Raw genomic sequence first — 17848 nt, forward strand, 5'->3', positions numbered from 1 at the left:
CACACAGGAGGTGCTGAGTCAAATTTCGAACCCGGGAATCTCTCGACTGTGAGCCAGACGTCCGACCTACATTTGACATATTATCTGCTCAATAATGTATATTTTGCTGACTGTACTGTGATGTCCTTTTATGTTATTATCAGCCTATTTCCCTGTAACAATTCCACTGCATCAAAATCCAGCCTCGTTGGACTCAAGAGACAACCAGCACATTAAGGATTTTTTCAATTCCGTCTAAACTTTCAAACAAACTGCAATTACGAAACATTACTCATCACATTGCACACTTAATGTCTGCTGCAGTCCATTACAACGAGACTAAAGGAATCTTTACTGGACTGTTGTGACTCACGTTCCACTTAACGGAGTTCCCAACACACTTTACAAGTGACTCATTTGAAATGACTTTGGTTGAGATTCTGTCAATTTTCTGGACGCAAGTGCATCGTAATTGGACAGAATCACTTGTCACTCAGAGGAAAGTGATAGCAGGTCATAGTCAACATTCAGCCTTTCAGGCTTATAGACACTTTAGTTGTTAACTCGGTTGTCGTCATTGTCGGGATGAAGAAACCTAAATTTGATCGAGCGACTATCAAGAAAGCTTTCCACTGGATAATTACTGCACTGATGAATCTGATTCAGGTAGCTATCGACCGAGTGCAGTAAATAGGCATATCGTGTTTCTCATTTTCAAGAAGTTTTTCATTACAGTATTGGCAAAGACAACAAAGAAAAAAAAAAGTTTTGTGTGTGCTATTGGCTCCATTTGAAATCCATCCACGTTTTGTTGTGCCTGCTAGCTAGCGCTAAGTCCTAGCTAGCGCTAAGCTTCCTGGGGAGTTTGTCTGTCCGGTTCGTTGCTATGAAGGCGTCAGAGGCCAACAGCGAAGTAATGACAGAGGTGTTGATACAATTAAATACAAAAATAAGTACAAATATAAAAAATAACATAAAGGAAACTATTGTGCCACTATACTCAAAACACTAGCATTCATTAGCCAAAGTCATAGGAAGCTAGTTCATTAAAACAAAGTGTCAGTGATTGGCTCTTGTTTTCTGTTGTGTGAGTCTTCGTTAATCACAATGAGCAGAAAATGGACACTTTACATGAACAATGGAAATCTCCATCCAGCGCAGCGCAAACCTGCATGCTAGGTCAAGGGTAAGCAGCTAAAACGCAAACACGGCAGCAAAGCAAGCGACTTAGCAGGCAGACAAAACAATTAATAAAAGGGCGCTGGTACTGAGGGATTGTCGGGGCCAGGCGGGGGGTCGGATTTCAGCCCCTTTTGAGTACTTTGATGCTACAAAACAGGCCTCATTATAGAGATATTATCTCCATTCATACACTTGCAGAGGCGCTTGGATCCCTGCTGGGAAAAGATTAGGTTCCTCCACTCGAGAGCATCCTACTCGGGTGAGTGGGTGGCGCTCGGGGTTTGACAAACCTGAATGAAAGATTGACGTGGTTAAAAACAAGATCATTTTGGCAGAAGACATAACTAAATTTGCGTTTGTGTGATTTTTAGGGTAGAGCTGAGATTTTCATGACGTAATGTGTGAATGAAGTAATAGATCTTAAACTTTTTACTGTTTGACTTTTACACGTCTAAGCACCTTTTAATAGTCACTCGCTGTGGTTTTTAGTGAAGACGTGATCCCATTTCACCTTTTTGCCATCGATTTGACTTTAATGACTGTCTGTGTCTCTGTTAACCAAAGTAAGAAACAAAAGGAGGCTAATGGGCTTTGAGATCTTATGACCGACAACTGGGGCCCACTGGGAATGTATGCCGCAAGCTTCTAGCGAGTCAGCAATTTATCTCTATTATCGACAAGAAGTAAACGGAGCATTATTATGTTTGTGAAAGCAAGACTTTTGATACTGGTGCAGATGTACTTAAAGGTATACTTGACTCATTGAGCCATTTTACTGACAGAAAACAGGTGAGCCATGATTGGTCGTTACCTACTTCCTCAGCTCAGGTGATGTCATCGTCAGTCGATAGCAAGTGGAAAAAAATAGTTTTTAAAGGTATTATTAGTTGTAACATGAAAATCAATGTAGTTATTAAATTAATTCTGGACAAAATATTAACTTTTCACTGCTAAAAATGGCGCAATGAGTCAAGTATCCTTTTACTGTGGCAAGTTAATGTTATCAGTAGGGGTGTCGGGCAATTACAATTTTTAATTGTAATTAATCGCATGACTTCAATAGTTAACTCAGAATTAATCGCACATTTTGTATCTGTTGTAAATGTACAATACAATGTAAAATATTTTTTTCCAAGTTTCATGCTCTTGTTAACATTAAAGTGGAAAAATGTTAAACTAATCTTTTAGTCATTCATACAGTTTCATAATAATTCATAAAATTTTGTTAAAATTAAAAATATGTACTGTACTGTAAAAAATAACGTGTGATGCTGATTTGTGTTGAGGTCACTTTTCTGCCACTAGATGGTGTAATTGCATTTGTAAGATGTTGGTGACAACTCAGTGCATTTCTCTTTTCATATTAAGAGCTATCTCATCTTTAACATGAAGTAACTTGTGAAATTCTGCACATTTTTTAAATTGTAAACTACAACTTGACCCCAGGATCCACGAATATATGCAATTTTATTACATTTATTACTGCTAAATTTGAACGAGGACGTGTCTGCTGCGTTACGACTAGAATTTCCCCAGTACAGGTTTTCCAAGTAAGGGGCGGTCATTATTCGTGCGTTAAAAAAATGTGTGGCGTTAATGGAACTTTAAATTAACTCAAAGTTAATGCACCAATTTTGACACCCCTAGTTATCGGAAAAGGTCAGCCGGATCAAATGCTCTCACACATGGCACACAGGCTGCAGGTTAGTCACCTCAAGGGGTTTTTTGGTAGACCCGTCATTTTCTCATCGTTTTATTTTTATGATGTCTTAAATGGAGGCGAGGCAGACAACGCGTCTGAGGGGGGTGAGGTGTGTGTTGTTGAAGGGTGGGGGTGGGGGGGGTCGTTAGCATGTAAAGGAGTATGAAGTGACTGTCAACCCTTTTTCCGAGAAGTGCGGCCTGCAACCCACTTCCAGCACTGGTGGAGTTTGGCCTCAGGGTGCTGCTCAAAGGAGCTCTTTAAAAGGAGCTAATTACCATCACTAACTGGGAAACCTCACGTGAGCATCTTTCAACTCTGCATCCCCACCAAGAGGTTAATTGCTTGTTTTCACCTCACTTGACAAACTAAAGGCCAGTGGCATTGGGTCTATTAAACCGCATTTCTACTAAGGGACTAGTGCACTTAATGACAAGTTGTAGATGTGTGTTGTCTTCTAAAGAATACAGTTTTTTAAAATTCACTTATTTCAAGTGTTCTATTGTTCTCTATGAAACTGAAGGCTGTTTTCCCCTTCTTCAGGTATATGTTCTATTAAGTGCTGTATCATGATGATGTTACTTAAAACCAGTTGCCATTTTTATGCCAAGCGGTGTTGTCAGCAACTGCTGAAAGTAACTAATAAAGTCAAACTAACTTATTTTACAATCAAGTAATCAATAAAGTAATTAAATTATTTTCTGAGTGTAACACTGGCAACACTGCTGCAAGCACTGGTTTTTTTTCGTTTTTTTTTAAACCTGCTTTGAGTTGGATATAATGTAAGAATGGCGCAATAGAGATGCTGACGTCACATGACTTTCTCGGAACACGCCCCCCCTGCGGCAGCTAAAGTAGCAGCGCAGCGTTAATGGACTAGAACAGCGAGGAAGGCTAAAGCTAGCGCTTATGCGTCAATTTTCGGCCCAAGAGTATTGACAGTCACTCTCATGAAAAATACATGGTCTACATGCTAACATGTTGGATTGCCGATAAAGTGTCTGGAGTGCTTCTTTTTTATTTTTTTTCCACCTCTGCGACGCTGTTACGTAGAATTATATCCTCTGCTGCCGGTGAGTTCTTTCAAATCTGATCATACGAAGGCTTTACAAGTTTGTACAATCTAGATTTATTTCTCCTTTATGTGTGCTCAAGATGCCATCAAAGTTGGCAGTTTTGACACAAGCGTTGCAGTGTTATTTATGTACGTTAGCAACTTAGCAGCTGCTAAATCGGCCATGGCCGCCGTCATTTATACCATAAAAAGTCTTCTTTACGATGTTGGTCAGTATTTAAATTCAACTGTGTAATATCTATTAAACCGTAGCAGCACAAATGAACGAAACAGATCATTTCCCTCACATTTTTTCATGTGGTAACAGTTAGCATCTGCTGATTTAGCCACCATGTACAATCATTGTTAAAGTGTGGCGTTTACTCAAAATGGCAGACACGTTTTCTATGCTGCCAAAATTGTTGCGCTAGTGGCCATTTTGGGACACAAACTGCTGCTAAATAACTAGTGCTGCTAAACACTGTGCAGACTAGAGCCCTGCACCGACAGCAAGGCGGGAGAAGCACAATTTTGTACACATAGTGGGGGATGGGCGAGCGAAAAGTGAGGGAGAATTTGGGAGAGGAAAAAGCCTGGCATTACGCATCCTTTGCAAGCAAAAAAGCAACATTTTTGACAAGTATTATTGTCAATGATGAGGAGTAGGCTAATTATTTACGAGATGGAGAAGCCATGCTAACTGCTAAGCTAACAGCAGAATAAGTTTGGATTGTATCCGTTTGTGTGCCACGCAGAGTAAAGTAACTGTCACGAAAAGGAGCCAGGCTGGGATGGTGGTGGCTTATTTAACTTCACAGTCACAAACACACGTTAGCTCTTTCACTTCCTGCTTACGTCAACACTACGTCAGCCTTGGATGGACAAAAAGCAAATCTCACAGATGAACAGCTAATCAGCAGGTAAATCAATGTCTCATCAAGTGCATACGCCCAAAAATCAGTCAGGAGTAGTCTATAAAGACTAAAGTACATAGGAAGATTAAAAACAAAAAAAACAATTAATCTTAGAACTAAAGAACTATACAACCCATTCAAAAATACATAGACTTCAGTTTATATTGCGATATTATTGTGAATAATCCAGTTCATACTGTCATATACATTTTTTACAAAATCGCCCAGCCCTACCTTTTTACCCCCTTGCATATGTTGGAATTAACATGACTAATTATTCACTTAAAACATTTGTTAAATGCCCAATAATGCCCCAGCAAAATTTGCAGAACTAAAAATAGCTTGGCCCAGTTTAATAATTTTACATAATCCAGAAAACTAACAAAACAATAGCCTACAAACAGGAAAATGAGGTATAAAGAATAAAAAGTAAAGATTTAATCTGGAGAAGAAAAAGGTAGCAAAGTGTCAAGAGTTGTCTCTGGACAGTAGTGGAGCGCATTTCAACATGATACAAAACAGTACTCTAGGGAGACTGTATGGGTCATGGCATTAGAGATGGAGGGGTTAAGGGAAAAAAAAGATGGAGGGGTTAGCTATAACTAATACCAGTATAGTTTTTAAAGTGGAAGTCAACCTTAAACATTTCTTGACAAAAATATGTTATATGTGACCTCACTAGTCTAAACATGACATTCTGATTAATATTACATTTGTGGAATATGACTTATGAAGCAAAAATCCAGCCGTCTTTATCCATTTTAGGGAGCGGCCATTTTGCCACTCGCTGTCGACTGAAGATGACATCACAGTTGCTTAGGGCTCTGGCTACGACCAATCACAGCCCACCTGTTTTCTGAGCTGAGTTGTGATTGGCTGTTACCTGAGACCTGAGCAACATTGACGTCATCTTCAGTCGACAGCAAGTGGCAAAATGGCCGCCTCCTGAGATGGATAAAAACTGCTGGATTTTACTGCTTAACTCATATTCCACTAACGCAATATTAACCAGAATGTCATATTTAGACTAGTGGGGCTGCGTAGAACCTATTATTGTCCAAAAAGGACACACAAAAAATAATTTTGGCCATCAATATCTATAAGCGAAGTGCACATCTCGGACCACGCACTGCATTGTGTGTGTTTGTGTGTGGGGGTTACCAAACAGTAGTCAAGAGTAATGAAAAGCAATGGAGACTTCGATGATTTCAACCGCATGAAAGTTGATTTCAAGCGTTTTTGTAGGACTGCGTTCGGCAACAGACAGAAACGGAAAGACGAACTGGCTGCCCTTGCATATGCTGCATCGATCCAAAAACTACCAGTCTTACTGACAAAGGAGGAAGAGAGAGACGCTGTGAAAAATGACTACGTCATTGTTAATCGTTGGGGACAAAGACATTTCTGACCCCTTGAAGACAAGTGACGGATGACTGGAAGAAGCCCGTGGTTTGAAACTTTGGCCACCTTGCATGTCAGCCGATATTGCTGAACGTGTGCCCTTTGCCGGGAGTTGGGTCGAGGACACAACACCGGGACGCGGTCAAGAGACGAGTAGGATCTTTCTTTACTGAAGGGGTCAATTGGGGCTGGAAGCAGGTTCTCAAATGACCATCACAGTTACATGTACATGCTTCCGTCTGCGCCCTCGGTTTCAGGATATTGACAAAATAAATGTGTTCAAGACATTTTCCATTTTAGCACTTACACTTTGCAATGGTGTTTTTGCCTATAAGCTCTATTAGGACAGTTAAAAATGGCACCAAGTGCACCTGTTGTTTTGTCTTGCAAGATTTAAGGTGTGCACTTTCACCACTCCATTCGGCGCCATTCAAATGACGGCTTTGTTTGGTAGCAAGTTTGTTTTGTTTTTTTACTTGATTTTCACGCATGCGCAAACGTAATGCGCACTTCACTTATTCGATGCCGTGGACGAGTATGCGTAATTGCGTATCGTATTTTGGTTTTCCTATTAATAAAGAAAGCCCGTGGACTTCCAGTTCCTATGTTTTCCAGTTGTTGCCATCCAGCTGCACTGTACACGGCTGATCAGCCGCCGCTCGTTACGAAAGGTAAACTTTTCTCATTCCTTTGAAATGGTTATGAATGAATTTGTAGATCCCGCCTCCTCGGCTCCCTCCTCACAATCACCCCCACCGAGCTCAAACCCACCCACCATCACCCGCCTCCCCACCCATCCCTCCTCGGATGCTGCTCGTAGCCCAGCCCAGGATAAAATGCACGGCAAGTCAGCCGGAGCTCCCACTGAGCGGAGAAGTGGTTGGCTTACTGCTTCACTGCCCCGTGTGAGCGAGCTGACACGCACTCGCCGGCTGCCGCTCACTCTGACACATGCAGACGGGCTCTCTCCCTCCCTCTCTTGGTAACACACACACACACACACACACACGCACACACGCGCGCGCGCTCACACGCAGTCAGTCATCAACCCTCATTCAACTCCCTCCCAGCCACGGGTCAGCAGCTCAGACAGGCACCTTGTTCCTCCCCAGCTGGAAAAGGGCAGACCATTGCAAGGTGCACACACATACAGATAGATACATATCTATACAAACACAAACCCACAAGCATCATCCTTCAGGACTTTTATCCTTTCAGACGGGAAGGCGGCCTTCACTGCGAGGAGAGCGGACAAGCGAGCAAGGAGAATGGAACTTCCGTGAAATGAAGACATGTGAAAGCCAGATGAAGATGGAGGAACTTTGACCGGCTTGTCGAAGCAGGAAGCTCTTTTGTCACCCCAATCAAAGATCAACATCCGGGGGGTCTCCCGTGAGCGGCTGCCCTCTCTCTTCAGGACTCTCTCACTGGGACGTCTCCCACCCATCAGCATGCCTACAGCTCGCACATTAAGGTGCACCCTGGGAGTGTGACCCACCATGTGCAGATGGACGGCATCCGTCGCGCATCTCCATCCGCCCGAACCCGCTCCTGATGCCACGGCCTCGGCAGGGCGGCGGCCCAGCGCGGCCGCCTTCTGCCTGGCATGCTTGGCCTTACTGCTGGCCGCTGCCGGCGCCGCCTCGGGGGCCTGCCCCCCCGGGTTAGGGCGCGAGCCCCTCCAGGTTCTGGCGGGCGGCACCAACTGCTCGTGGACGTTGGAAAGGCATACGAGAAGTTACAATCACCTGGAGGGCGACGTGCGACTGCGGCGGCTTTACTCGGCCAACAAGTTCTTCCTGTGCATTGATAAAACGGGCAAGGTGGACGGCACGAGGCGGAAAAACTACGCAGACAGTAAGTCGCTGATGCAGCTTTCATCGAGGGTGCCTTGTGACGTTTGATTTTTATGGTCGGACTTTCTTATCTGCTGTCTTTTTATTGCCGTTCTTAGGGATGCCCTGCAGCAACAGAATGTCATTGCTCAGCTTCTTGTTTTGTGTTTAGAGCAGGAGACGCAGGTTGCTAGGTAAGACAAGCACACTCCCGTGTGGATTTAGGCTCCTCATGGGACGCAACTGGTGCTGCATTTATTTTCTTCCAGGAAAGACACTAGGCATGAGTTGGTATGGAAAAACAAAAAGGCTCATCGGGGATTAACTTGTCAAAACTGTGACGAAAGTGCATCAATTGTGAGTAGCAGGTAAACACGGAAACGAAGGCCTATTCACGTGATGTGGTGGTGACATTTTTGATGCGGGTGCTGAGGAAAGGGGTCTGAATGTGGCAATGCATGCAGGCTCATATGTGCATACCGTACGGTTTTCAAGTCAGTGACCGCACACTGTTTTCATTCAATCAAACAGTTCCTTAGCCAGCATTTCCCAACCTTGAGTCATGCTTGTTGTAGTAAATCTGCACCTTTCTCATTAGTTGACGTGTACATGTTTGCAATAAGATATCAAGGCTAACGTGACCGTTCCTTAAACCTGAATTATTGCTACACTTCACTCTAAAAACAGTTGGGTCAACTATAGATAAAAAGTGGACCGATCCTCTACTTGGGTCAATTTGACCCAACTTTGAGTCAAGAAACGGGTCTTTTAGTGTAAAACAACTCATAAATATTGGTCAGATCCTTTACTTGGGTCAAAAAATTGGGTCATTGTGTATATAACAACCCAGAAAGTTGGGTAAAATTGACTCATAAAGTGGATCGCTCAATTTTTGATCCATAATTGGGTTACCTTTGACCAAACTGTTTTTAGAGTGTTGAAAAACAGTTGCGTCAAAATTAACCTAAATTGGGTCAAAATCCAAATTTTGGGGTTCTTCAACTAACCCAAAAAAATGAGGTCAAATGAATAACGCACAAAACAAAGCAAACATGGGTTGCTTTGTGGGTCATTCATTCGACCCAACATATAGGGTTAAATCACCAAATGATTCCCAAGCGCGGTGTCGCAGCCCTAAGGGGATGGGGTCAAATGCGGTGAACACATTTCACCCCACTTTAGTGTGTGTGACAATCAGTGGTACATTAACCTTTAAATAGCTAAAAAAGTTGGGTTTGTTCATTTTGACCAAATTCAATTGGGTTAAGTAACCAAAAAAGTTGGGTTAAATGAATTCAATTACCCAAAAAAGTGGGGTCAAATGAATAACCCAGAAAACAACCCAAAAATTGGGTTACTAAATTAATTTAACTTTTGTGTTAAATGTAACTCAAAAAGCTGGGTCGGTTTATTTGACCCAAATCAATTGGGTTATTTAATTAACCCACAAAACAACCCAATGAACTGAGTTGCTTTGTTGATTAGTAAATTATTTTGACCCAACTTTTTGGGTTAAATATACACAAAATGGGTTGTGGGTTATTAATTTAAGTTGACCCAACATTTTGGGTTAAATAACTCAAAAAGTCTGTTCTGTCCATTGCCACCCCCCCCCCCCCCATCCCCACCGCCACCTGCAATCGGGGTTATCTTTGACCCAAGTGTTTTTTAGAGTGTCTTCCTATCAAAACCTTGTTAAGACTTTTGAGCACAGTACTGTACATAAAAAAAATGGGTATGCATGAGGTCTTGCTCAAGCCAGACAGGTTGCTGTATGCATGCGGCGCTTGCGGTTTGGAGGACACATGAGAAGTGCAGCGGCCGCACCTCATTGTGTCCATCAATGGATGTCTTTCAGACATTTGACCAGGTCAGAGGAGCTGACTCATGAGCTGACCTCGCCTCCACGTCCGTCACTCCCTGAGTGACAGGCGGGGCCCACTGCAATTCCTCCGACTGTAATATTTATGCATTTGTTAATGGCTCTTTTTTGACACGACTGGGTGAGTCAGAATTTTTCCACATGGCTACCGAGGTGGAAGGGAAGGAGCAGCTGTTGTTTTAAAGTCACTCACAGGCTTGCTGCCACTGTTCCAAGTTGTGAGTGACATTTGCACACCTGTCCAAACGAGGCACCTGAAAATGTCTTCCACACCTACGCAAACTCGTTTGAAAGTCAAGTTGAGGTGACTTATGTTGACGGTGTTCAAACGGGAAGTTGCCTTTTAGGTTTCAGTCATGCAGTCACTCATCAATGTATTGCTATCGGGTACTACGAGAATACTATTTTTGTCCTGGCATGCAGAGCAGATACCATGTGGGCATCATTGTAATATTTGAGAATCTGTGGCTAGAAAAAGAAAAAAAAAATATTGCATGATGAGAAGTATATAGAAGTATTCCACCATTTCTTCTTGTCTTCGTTTAGTTTTTTTTTTTCTCTTATAGTCAAATTAAAATAACCGGCGAGTTCAGTCATAGACATCCATTTTTAAATCACTACTCTGTATTCAATATAACAATATATACTGTACAGTAGACCCTCGCTATTCGTGGGTGATATGGACGAGCCGACCCGTGAAATACAAAGACATGCTGCACGATCTGTCCAATGTTGTCTTCTCTGGCCCTAAGGAAGTCATTAATGCACATTTGGGCAAATACGCTGGATGACGTCAGCACTTTTTAAGTATTAAAAATGTTTTGTGTGCAGAGATAAAATCATTATTATTATTAGTAGAACAGTATGGTTAATTGCAGATAGTAAAAGTACTCTTCAACAGTGCCAGAAGCTTCTGAATGCCTGCACTAGAGATCAAAAGTAATCATTCACACTCATAAGTGAGTAACTCATTCATTAATGCAATACTTTCCAAATTTAGGCATTCGATTAAAACCCTCTTTGTTACCTTAGGTCTGTCATTTTCAATGTCAAATGTTGTGAATTTAATTACGCATCGGTTTCACAAGTTCAGGTCATACATAAAAAAAAAAAAGTCTTTCTAGGCCTATTATAAATTGTTACACAATAATAAAAACAAGACGAGGATTTGTCTAAAAGTCTGAAATAACTGTTCCGGGACTCCCACTGCAGTTTTGAATAGGCTAAAAAGATAAGACATGATAAGATAGTAATTCTTCTTCAATGTTATTACTCACACAGTCGGCCAAAGAGCATACCTGAACAGGTTGTTGTCAGGAAAAAAACATATCAAATACTCTCATTCTACTCTAGAGTAAAGAAAGCATTGATACTACGTACACTTATGGAAATTCAACCTGTTATGGTTTGAAGAAGTTTGTGTAAAAAAAAAAAAGGGGTGGGGGGGGTGTGACTTGTTTGTTGTTGCCTTGTTAGATTGTCATTCAAAAACCAAAAACATTAAGGTAGCATAAAGACGTTTTTCCTGGTGTAAAACCTACCAAAGTGGTCGGTGTCCCGACTATAATAACCCTAACCAATCACAACCCTACTTTCCTCAAACCCTCAACAGTAAAATAAATAAACAAAATAAAAACATTCCTAGACTATCCCTAACTAAAACTACTCTAATCCAAACCTTACACCTGACCCCACACAAACCCAAACCCTAAACCTGCCATAACCAAAACCCTAACCTAACCAAACATTAACCCCTAAACTTAACCCTAACCTATTACCAATCATAACCCTACTTTCCTCAAACCCTCAACAGTAGAATAAATAAATAAATAAAAACATTCCTTTCTTTGAACTATCCCTAACTAAAACTACTCCAATCCCAAACCTTAGACTCAACCCCACACAAACCCAAACCCTAAATGGCAAAACCCTAACCAAACATTAACCCCTAAACTTCCCCAAACCCTCGTCTTTGCCTCACTCGGGTCCCTCATTTTAGTGGTGTTGGTTTCGGTATGCTGCGTGTCACGTCCTCATCCACTTTATCCGTCATCCTCTCATTTCCTCTGCTATAAAGAACCCTTCTCCGGGCGGGCGTGTACAGCAAGTCGAGCCTTGCGCCAAAGCCCCGGCGGACTTGTCCGAAGCTTAACTTCAACATGCGGTTGCATCTCACCGAGCTGTTCATTTAGCTACAACTGGGCACCGAGGCTTTCAATCAGACTTTAAAGCCTCTTGACCCGCATGATTTCTTGATACCGATACTGCGGTGCGGCTGTAGATTAAAGTGGGAGGTCGTGCATATTTAATGACTGCAGCGGTGAATCGGATACCGAACGAACTCAGGTCCTCTTCCGTTTCCTCAAACAGCTGCTTTTACAAGCCGACCCATCCGCTGACCCCCGCCTCGCACTGGCATGGGTCTTGTCGCTCCCTCGCCTCCGCACCACTCAGTTTTTCCAGCACCCTCTCTCAGGTGCAAAAACAGTTGGAATTAGTCAACAAGCGATGTGCTAATTGAGGGCTGGAAAATATTGTATCAATCCCAGCGGAACAGTGGCATGGAACAGCTGAAGGGAGAGGCCACAGGGCGGAAAAGTGGTATTTGATGAGGGAGTGGGACGGGTTGGACAGAAGAGATTGAAAACAAACACAAAATAAAAAACCCCGAAAAGAACAGCAAGGTGTCTTGAGTTACACGTTATGATGAACGAGCCGTCAACTTCAGATTGAAGCGCTTTTTTTTTTCCAGAAACCCTTGTTAGGACCATGGCGGTCTGTCAGCATATCACTTACCTCTTCAAAGTGCTTGGAGAAAGATGTTCCTGCCTTGCATAACTGTACACAAGCACACACTCAAATGCACACAAACACCAAGGCTTCGGGTTTCTGCAATCTAACGGTTATTAAAACCGTAGCGCGAGATGTGAGCTAATTTATCTGGTATTTGTTAATTGTACTTCAAAGTAACTGGATGATTCTCTGTCATTGCCATGGTGACCTACTTTAGCAGTCTTTAACTCATTCACTGCCATTGACGGCTATAGACGTCAAAAATTCCTTTTAACTATTTCTATTAGTTAGGCTTTTTTTTCTTCACTTTTGTTAACAAGAGTATGTAAACCTAGGGGAAAAAAATATATTGTGCATTTAGATATACAATTTGTGATTATTCGTCTAGTGAAGTCATGCAATTAATTACAATTAAAAATTGTAATCACCTGACGACCCTAATTTTTGATAATCTTTTCTTTTTTTTAATCGGGTGATTACTTTTTTTAATTGTAATGAATCGCATGACTTCAATAGTTAAGTCATGATTCATTACATATTTTATATCTGTTCAAAATGTACAATATTTTTTTTCTAGGTTTTTATTTTCTTGTTAACAAAAGTGGGAAAAAATTTAAACTAATAGAAATAGTTCAAATTAATTTTTGACGTCTATAGCCGTCAACGGCAGTGAATGAGTTAATATTGCTAAACAAACCAGGATAGGATAAACCAAGCACGGGGACGTGTAAACTCCACTCAGGAAGGTCTGAGCCTGGACTTCAAACCCCCGACCGACTAAAGAACTGTGAGGTGGATGTGCTAACCACATGTACACCATCTTGCCCATTTATCCAAACACACTAAAATGCAACAACTTTATTTAGAGACATCATGCTACAAAGTTCTGTTATTATGTAGCGTCGGACTATATCTTGCAACATAAAGGAGCTTAAAAAGTCAATATACCAAAACAGACGTCAAACCAAAGCAACCTCACCAGCTAGAGAAACAAAGTGTCACATGATTGCTAAAGTTGCTAAAAATAACTACCTCCTTGATGTGTTTTTCTTTTGACATGCGTATGTTGAAGTACAACATGATTGAGAGGGGAAAACACACAGCCAGTGTTTACAAGAGGCAGGTACACATCATATCCTGTCCCAGGTCATGGGCTGTTAATTAGACAGCTGTGAAGCCCTGCCCAGCAACGGCTTTATAACGAGTTGCATTAACAAATCGTAAAGCTGAGAAGTAACGGATACACGCACACACAAAAAAGCGGAAAAGCAGCAGGAAGTACGCAATTGTAAGACTTTATAATAGTATGCAACACGGCTCTATTCAGAATCGATTATTACATGAAATTCATTCACCTTGAGCAATGGGTTTTGCCGGACCAGCTCGGTTCTGATCCGACGTCCAAGAAACTCCTCCAGTCAGGGCGTTGTGTTTACTAACTTTCCTTAAGTGTGCAGCATCTCTCGGGTTTTTCCGAGTTCATGTTTGAGTTGGATGGCGCCCAGAGCGCGAGTGCAAGTGTCGGGGGAATCTTCCACTCTGATGAAATATGTTGTGGAAATGAGTCAAACTTGTTTTAGACGCTCGCCAAGCACACACAAGTGTGGTAGGAAGAAGATTCTTTAGACCGTCTTTATCCTGCTCAGTGTCACAGTAGGTGCTAGAGTCCATACCAGCGGATTTAGGACCTACTAGACAATGGAGTGATCACATTCGCCCGAATGTGACGAGGACATGAAGTAGGATTCGTCAGGCAGTCAATGTAGACTCAGTTCCCATTTTGGAGACTGTGCATGTCCCCTGTGATTGAATGGCGACCAGTCCAGTGTATAATGGATGGATGGATGGATCTAGAAATGTTAGGCTATTCCTACTAAATGGTAGTGATACTTTAAACTAGGGGTGTCAGGTGATTAACATTTTTAATCGTAATTAATCGCATACTTTAATAGTTAACGCACGATTAATCGTAAATGTTATATCTGTTCTAAATGTACACTAAAATGTACAATAAAATATCTATTTCATACTCTTGTTAACATAAAAGTGGAAAACAATGTTGAACTAATAGAAATGGCTGCATCTTTTCGTCATTAACTCATTCACTGCCATTGACGGCTATAGACGTCAAAAATTCATTTGAGCTATTTCTATTAGTTTAAAATTTCTTTCCACTTTTGTTAACAAGAGTATAAAAACATTTTTTTTTAAATTGTACATTTAGAACAGATATAACATTTGTGATTAAGCGTGAGTCAACTAGTGAAGTCATGCGATTAATTATGATTGAAAATTTCATTCGTCTGATGCCCCCAATTTTGTAATAATCTTTTATTTTTATTTTTATTCATTCACTGCCATTGACAGCTATAAATGTCAAAAATAAATTTGTAACTATTTCTATTTTTTAAAAATTCCACTTTTGTTAACAAGATTATGAAAACCTATATATTTTTTATTGTACATTTAGAACAGATATATAATTTGTGATTAATCGTGAGTTAACTAGTGAAGTCAAGCGATTAATTACGAACATTTTAATTGCCTGACGCCCTGAATTTATAAAATATTTTTTTTATTGCGTCAGGCAATTACATTATTTAATTGTAATCAATTGCATGACTTCAATAGTTAAGTCATGATTAATCCAAAATTTTATATCTCTTCTAAATGTACAATAAAAAATTTTTTCTAGGTTTTCATACTCTTAACAAAAGTAGATTTTTTTTTTTACTAATAGAAATAGTTTAAATGAATTTTCGATGTCTATAGCCGTAAAGGGCAGTGAATGAGTCAATACAGTAATTTCATAATAATTCATAACATTGAGTTAAAATTAAAAAAAATGTACTGAACTGAAAAAAAAACGAGTATGATATTGATTTGTGTGCAGGTCATTTTTATGCCACTAGATGGCATAATTGCATTTGTAAGACATTTGTGATAGCTCAGTGCATATTTCTTTTCATATCCAAACTTTAACATGAAGTAACTTGTGAAATTCTGCACATTTAAAAAATTGTAAAATACAACTTGACCCCAGCCCCCACAAATATTTGCATTATTATTACATTTATTACTGCTAAATGAAATTTTGACGTCGACATATCTGCTGCATTGCGACTGGAATCCCCCCCAGTACAGGCTTTCCAAGTAAGGGGCGGTCATTAATCGCGCGTTAAAAAAAAAGCGTGGCATTAACTCAAAATTAACGCACTCATTTTGACACCCCTACTTTAAACATATCATTTGATTTGTGACATCAACTTGTTAAGACATACAGTAGTTCGGCTGGAGCTCAGACAGGAACGCGTGACCGTATCAACGGAGGCCAAGACTGGGAGCGAAGCACCTGGTCGAAGGAAGGGCTTTGGTATTTCGCATCAGCAGAATACGCATGCTAATGAGGCAAGAAGAAGGGCAGGGGCGTGCTCTGCTCGGCATTGAGGTGGAAATGAAAGACTATGGGAGTGCTGGAACCTTTCCAGTTGCTCATTAGGCGTTATGTAAGCTTTTCTCGGGGGTGTCTCCAATGAGAGTTGATATTCCAAAATGGAGGGGGGGGGGGGGGCATAAATCAATCACGTCACCATCCCGTCGGAATGGACTGTGACCTTTGCCTGCGAGAAACAGATGATTATTGACCCTTCGCAAGCTGTTCCCAATACGAGAAGTTGAAAAGAACAGGCTGTCCTGGGAACGTTGCAGGACAACAGCGTCTGAATTGCTTTAATTAGCAGAGCATCCCTGTTTTCTGCCACTAGGGCGCCATGTCGCGAATGGACCCTCAAAATGTAGCAATTAGTAGCTAACGACCTTTGGCGGTCTGGCGTCCGGCTCCTCTGCGGGATTTACTGGGTTCGTCATTGGTTTTATAGTCTGACTTTGGCTTCGGCACCCAATTCCTTCAATCGTTACATCCTGCGGATGCGAAGGTGACACAAAAGAGACACAACTTCACAGGGCCGCCAACAGGACACTTGGGACAAATCACCGTAACTCCTGAAACGTTTGCACAAGCAAACGTAAATCCCAACGGCTTCTGAAAGCAGAGAAGTGGAGCTTTACGACGATACTACATACATTACGGTAGCTGACAAATTGTCACGTGTGGAGGAGGGGGAAGTGGCGCGTCCTCAGGAGAGTGACGGAGGAGAGGAAATGACGCATGTTTTTCAAATCACCGTAACTCCACAACCATTAGCGCTAGCAACCTAATTCCAACTGATTCTGAAAGCCGAGGAGCTTTACGTCCAGAGTATAAAACAAAATTGCTATAATAGTCGAATCTAAAGGGTTAACTCTGTGTAGAAAAAGACGTTTGAAACTTTTTTAGAGAAAAATAAGAATTCCCCATGACTAAACAACTATTGGAGTCTAAAAGTTGATTAGACGTTGCAACAAGACACCATTAATCACACAATGCAACAAAGCTAGTGCTACAGTAAGTTTCAACTAGACTTTTGCACATCGTCTGGTGAGTTACCAGGTTAAGACGCTCACTATAATTATTTTTAAGTCATTCAAACCCCAAAACTTATAAATACGCTTTTTAATATTTTATCCTTCACTCCCAAAAACATACTTATACGTTTTGTTTTTATGCAAGAACAAACAGAAGGCTTTGCTGCAGCTTCGGACATGAAGAATGGTAGTTATTACAAAAAAACGGCCAGAAGGTGGCAGCAGAATACAATAGGTCAACCAGAGCCATGTTGCAGCAAGCTCTTTTTGCCAGTGTTTTCAACAGGAATGTAAATAATGATGAAACTTGGCTATATTCTAATGCTAATTGCTCAAAAACGGAAACAGATACAAATATACTTTTTTTTCCTGATATAAGAAGAAACTCTAAACTTTCTTTTGGAAGGTTCCATGTTTTTATAGCAATAGAACACAATATTCTGTGGGCCTTGCAAAATCAATCAAAATTAAGTAAAACACCCAGGAGTGAAGGGGGTTGCTTCAGTGAATGAGTTAATATGGGGGGGGACAACTACTGCCACGTAGGACTCAATCAATGTAAGACTATTTTCTTTTAAGCCTTAAGCAACGATGACTAGTATCAGCAGCCTCCCCGAGTACCCTCTACCTTAAAATAAGGCT

The 17848-nt window shown here is 41.2% G+C and overlaps 1 protein-coding gene across 2 annotated transcripts in view; it reads left to right on the forward strand.

Moving 5' to 3' along the window:
* Positions 1–7069: 7069 nt before the first annotated feature.
* fgf22 (fibroblast growth factor 22) overlaps positions 7070–17848 on the forward strand; it is a 33549-nt gene continuing 22770 nt past the window's right edge. Inside the window, exons 1-3 of one of the 2 annotated variants that reach the window (XM_086089258.1) lie at positions 7070–7214; positions 7303–7369; positions 7451–8089. In XM_086089258.1, the coding sequence (XP_085945384.1) occupies positions 7732–8089 (358 nt within the window). In that variant the 5' untranslated portion in view covers positions 7070–7214; positions 7303–7369; positions 7451–7731. Of the gene's footprint in view, positions 8090–17848 lie in introns of both variants that reach the window. The other variant, XM_086089259.1, reaches the window with a different exon arrangement.

The sequence above is a fragment of the Leptonotus elevatus genome, chromosome 11, assembly GCF_054856555.1.
Source record: "Leptonotus elevatus isolate MCC_2025b chromosome 11, RoL_Lele_1.0, whole genome shotgun sequence".
Taxonomy (NCBI): domain Eukaryota; kingdom Metazoa; phylum Chordata; class Actinopteri; order Syngnathiformes; family Syngnathidae; genus Leptonotus; species Leptonotus elevatus.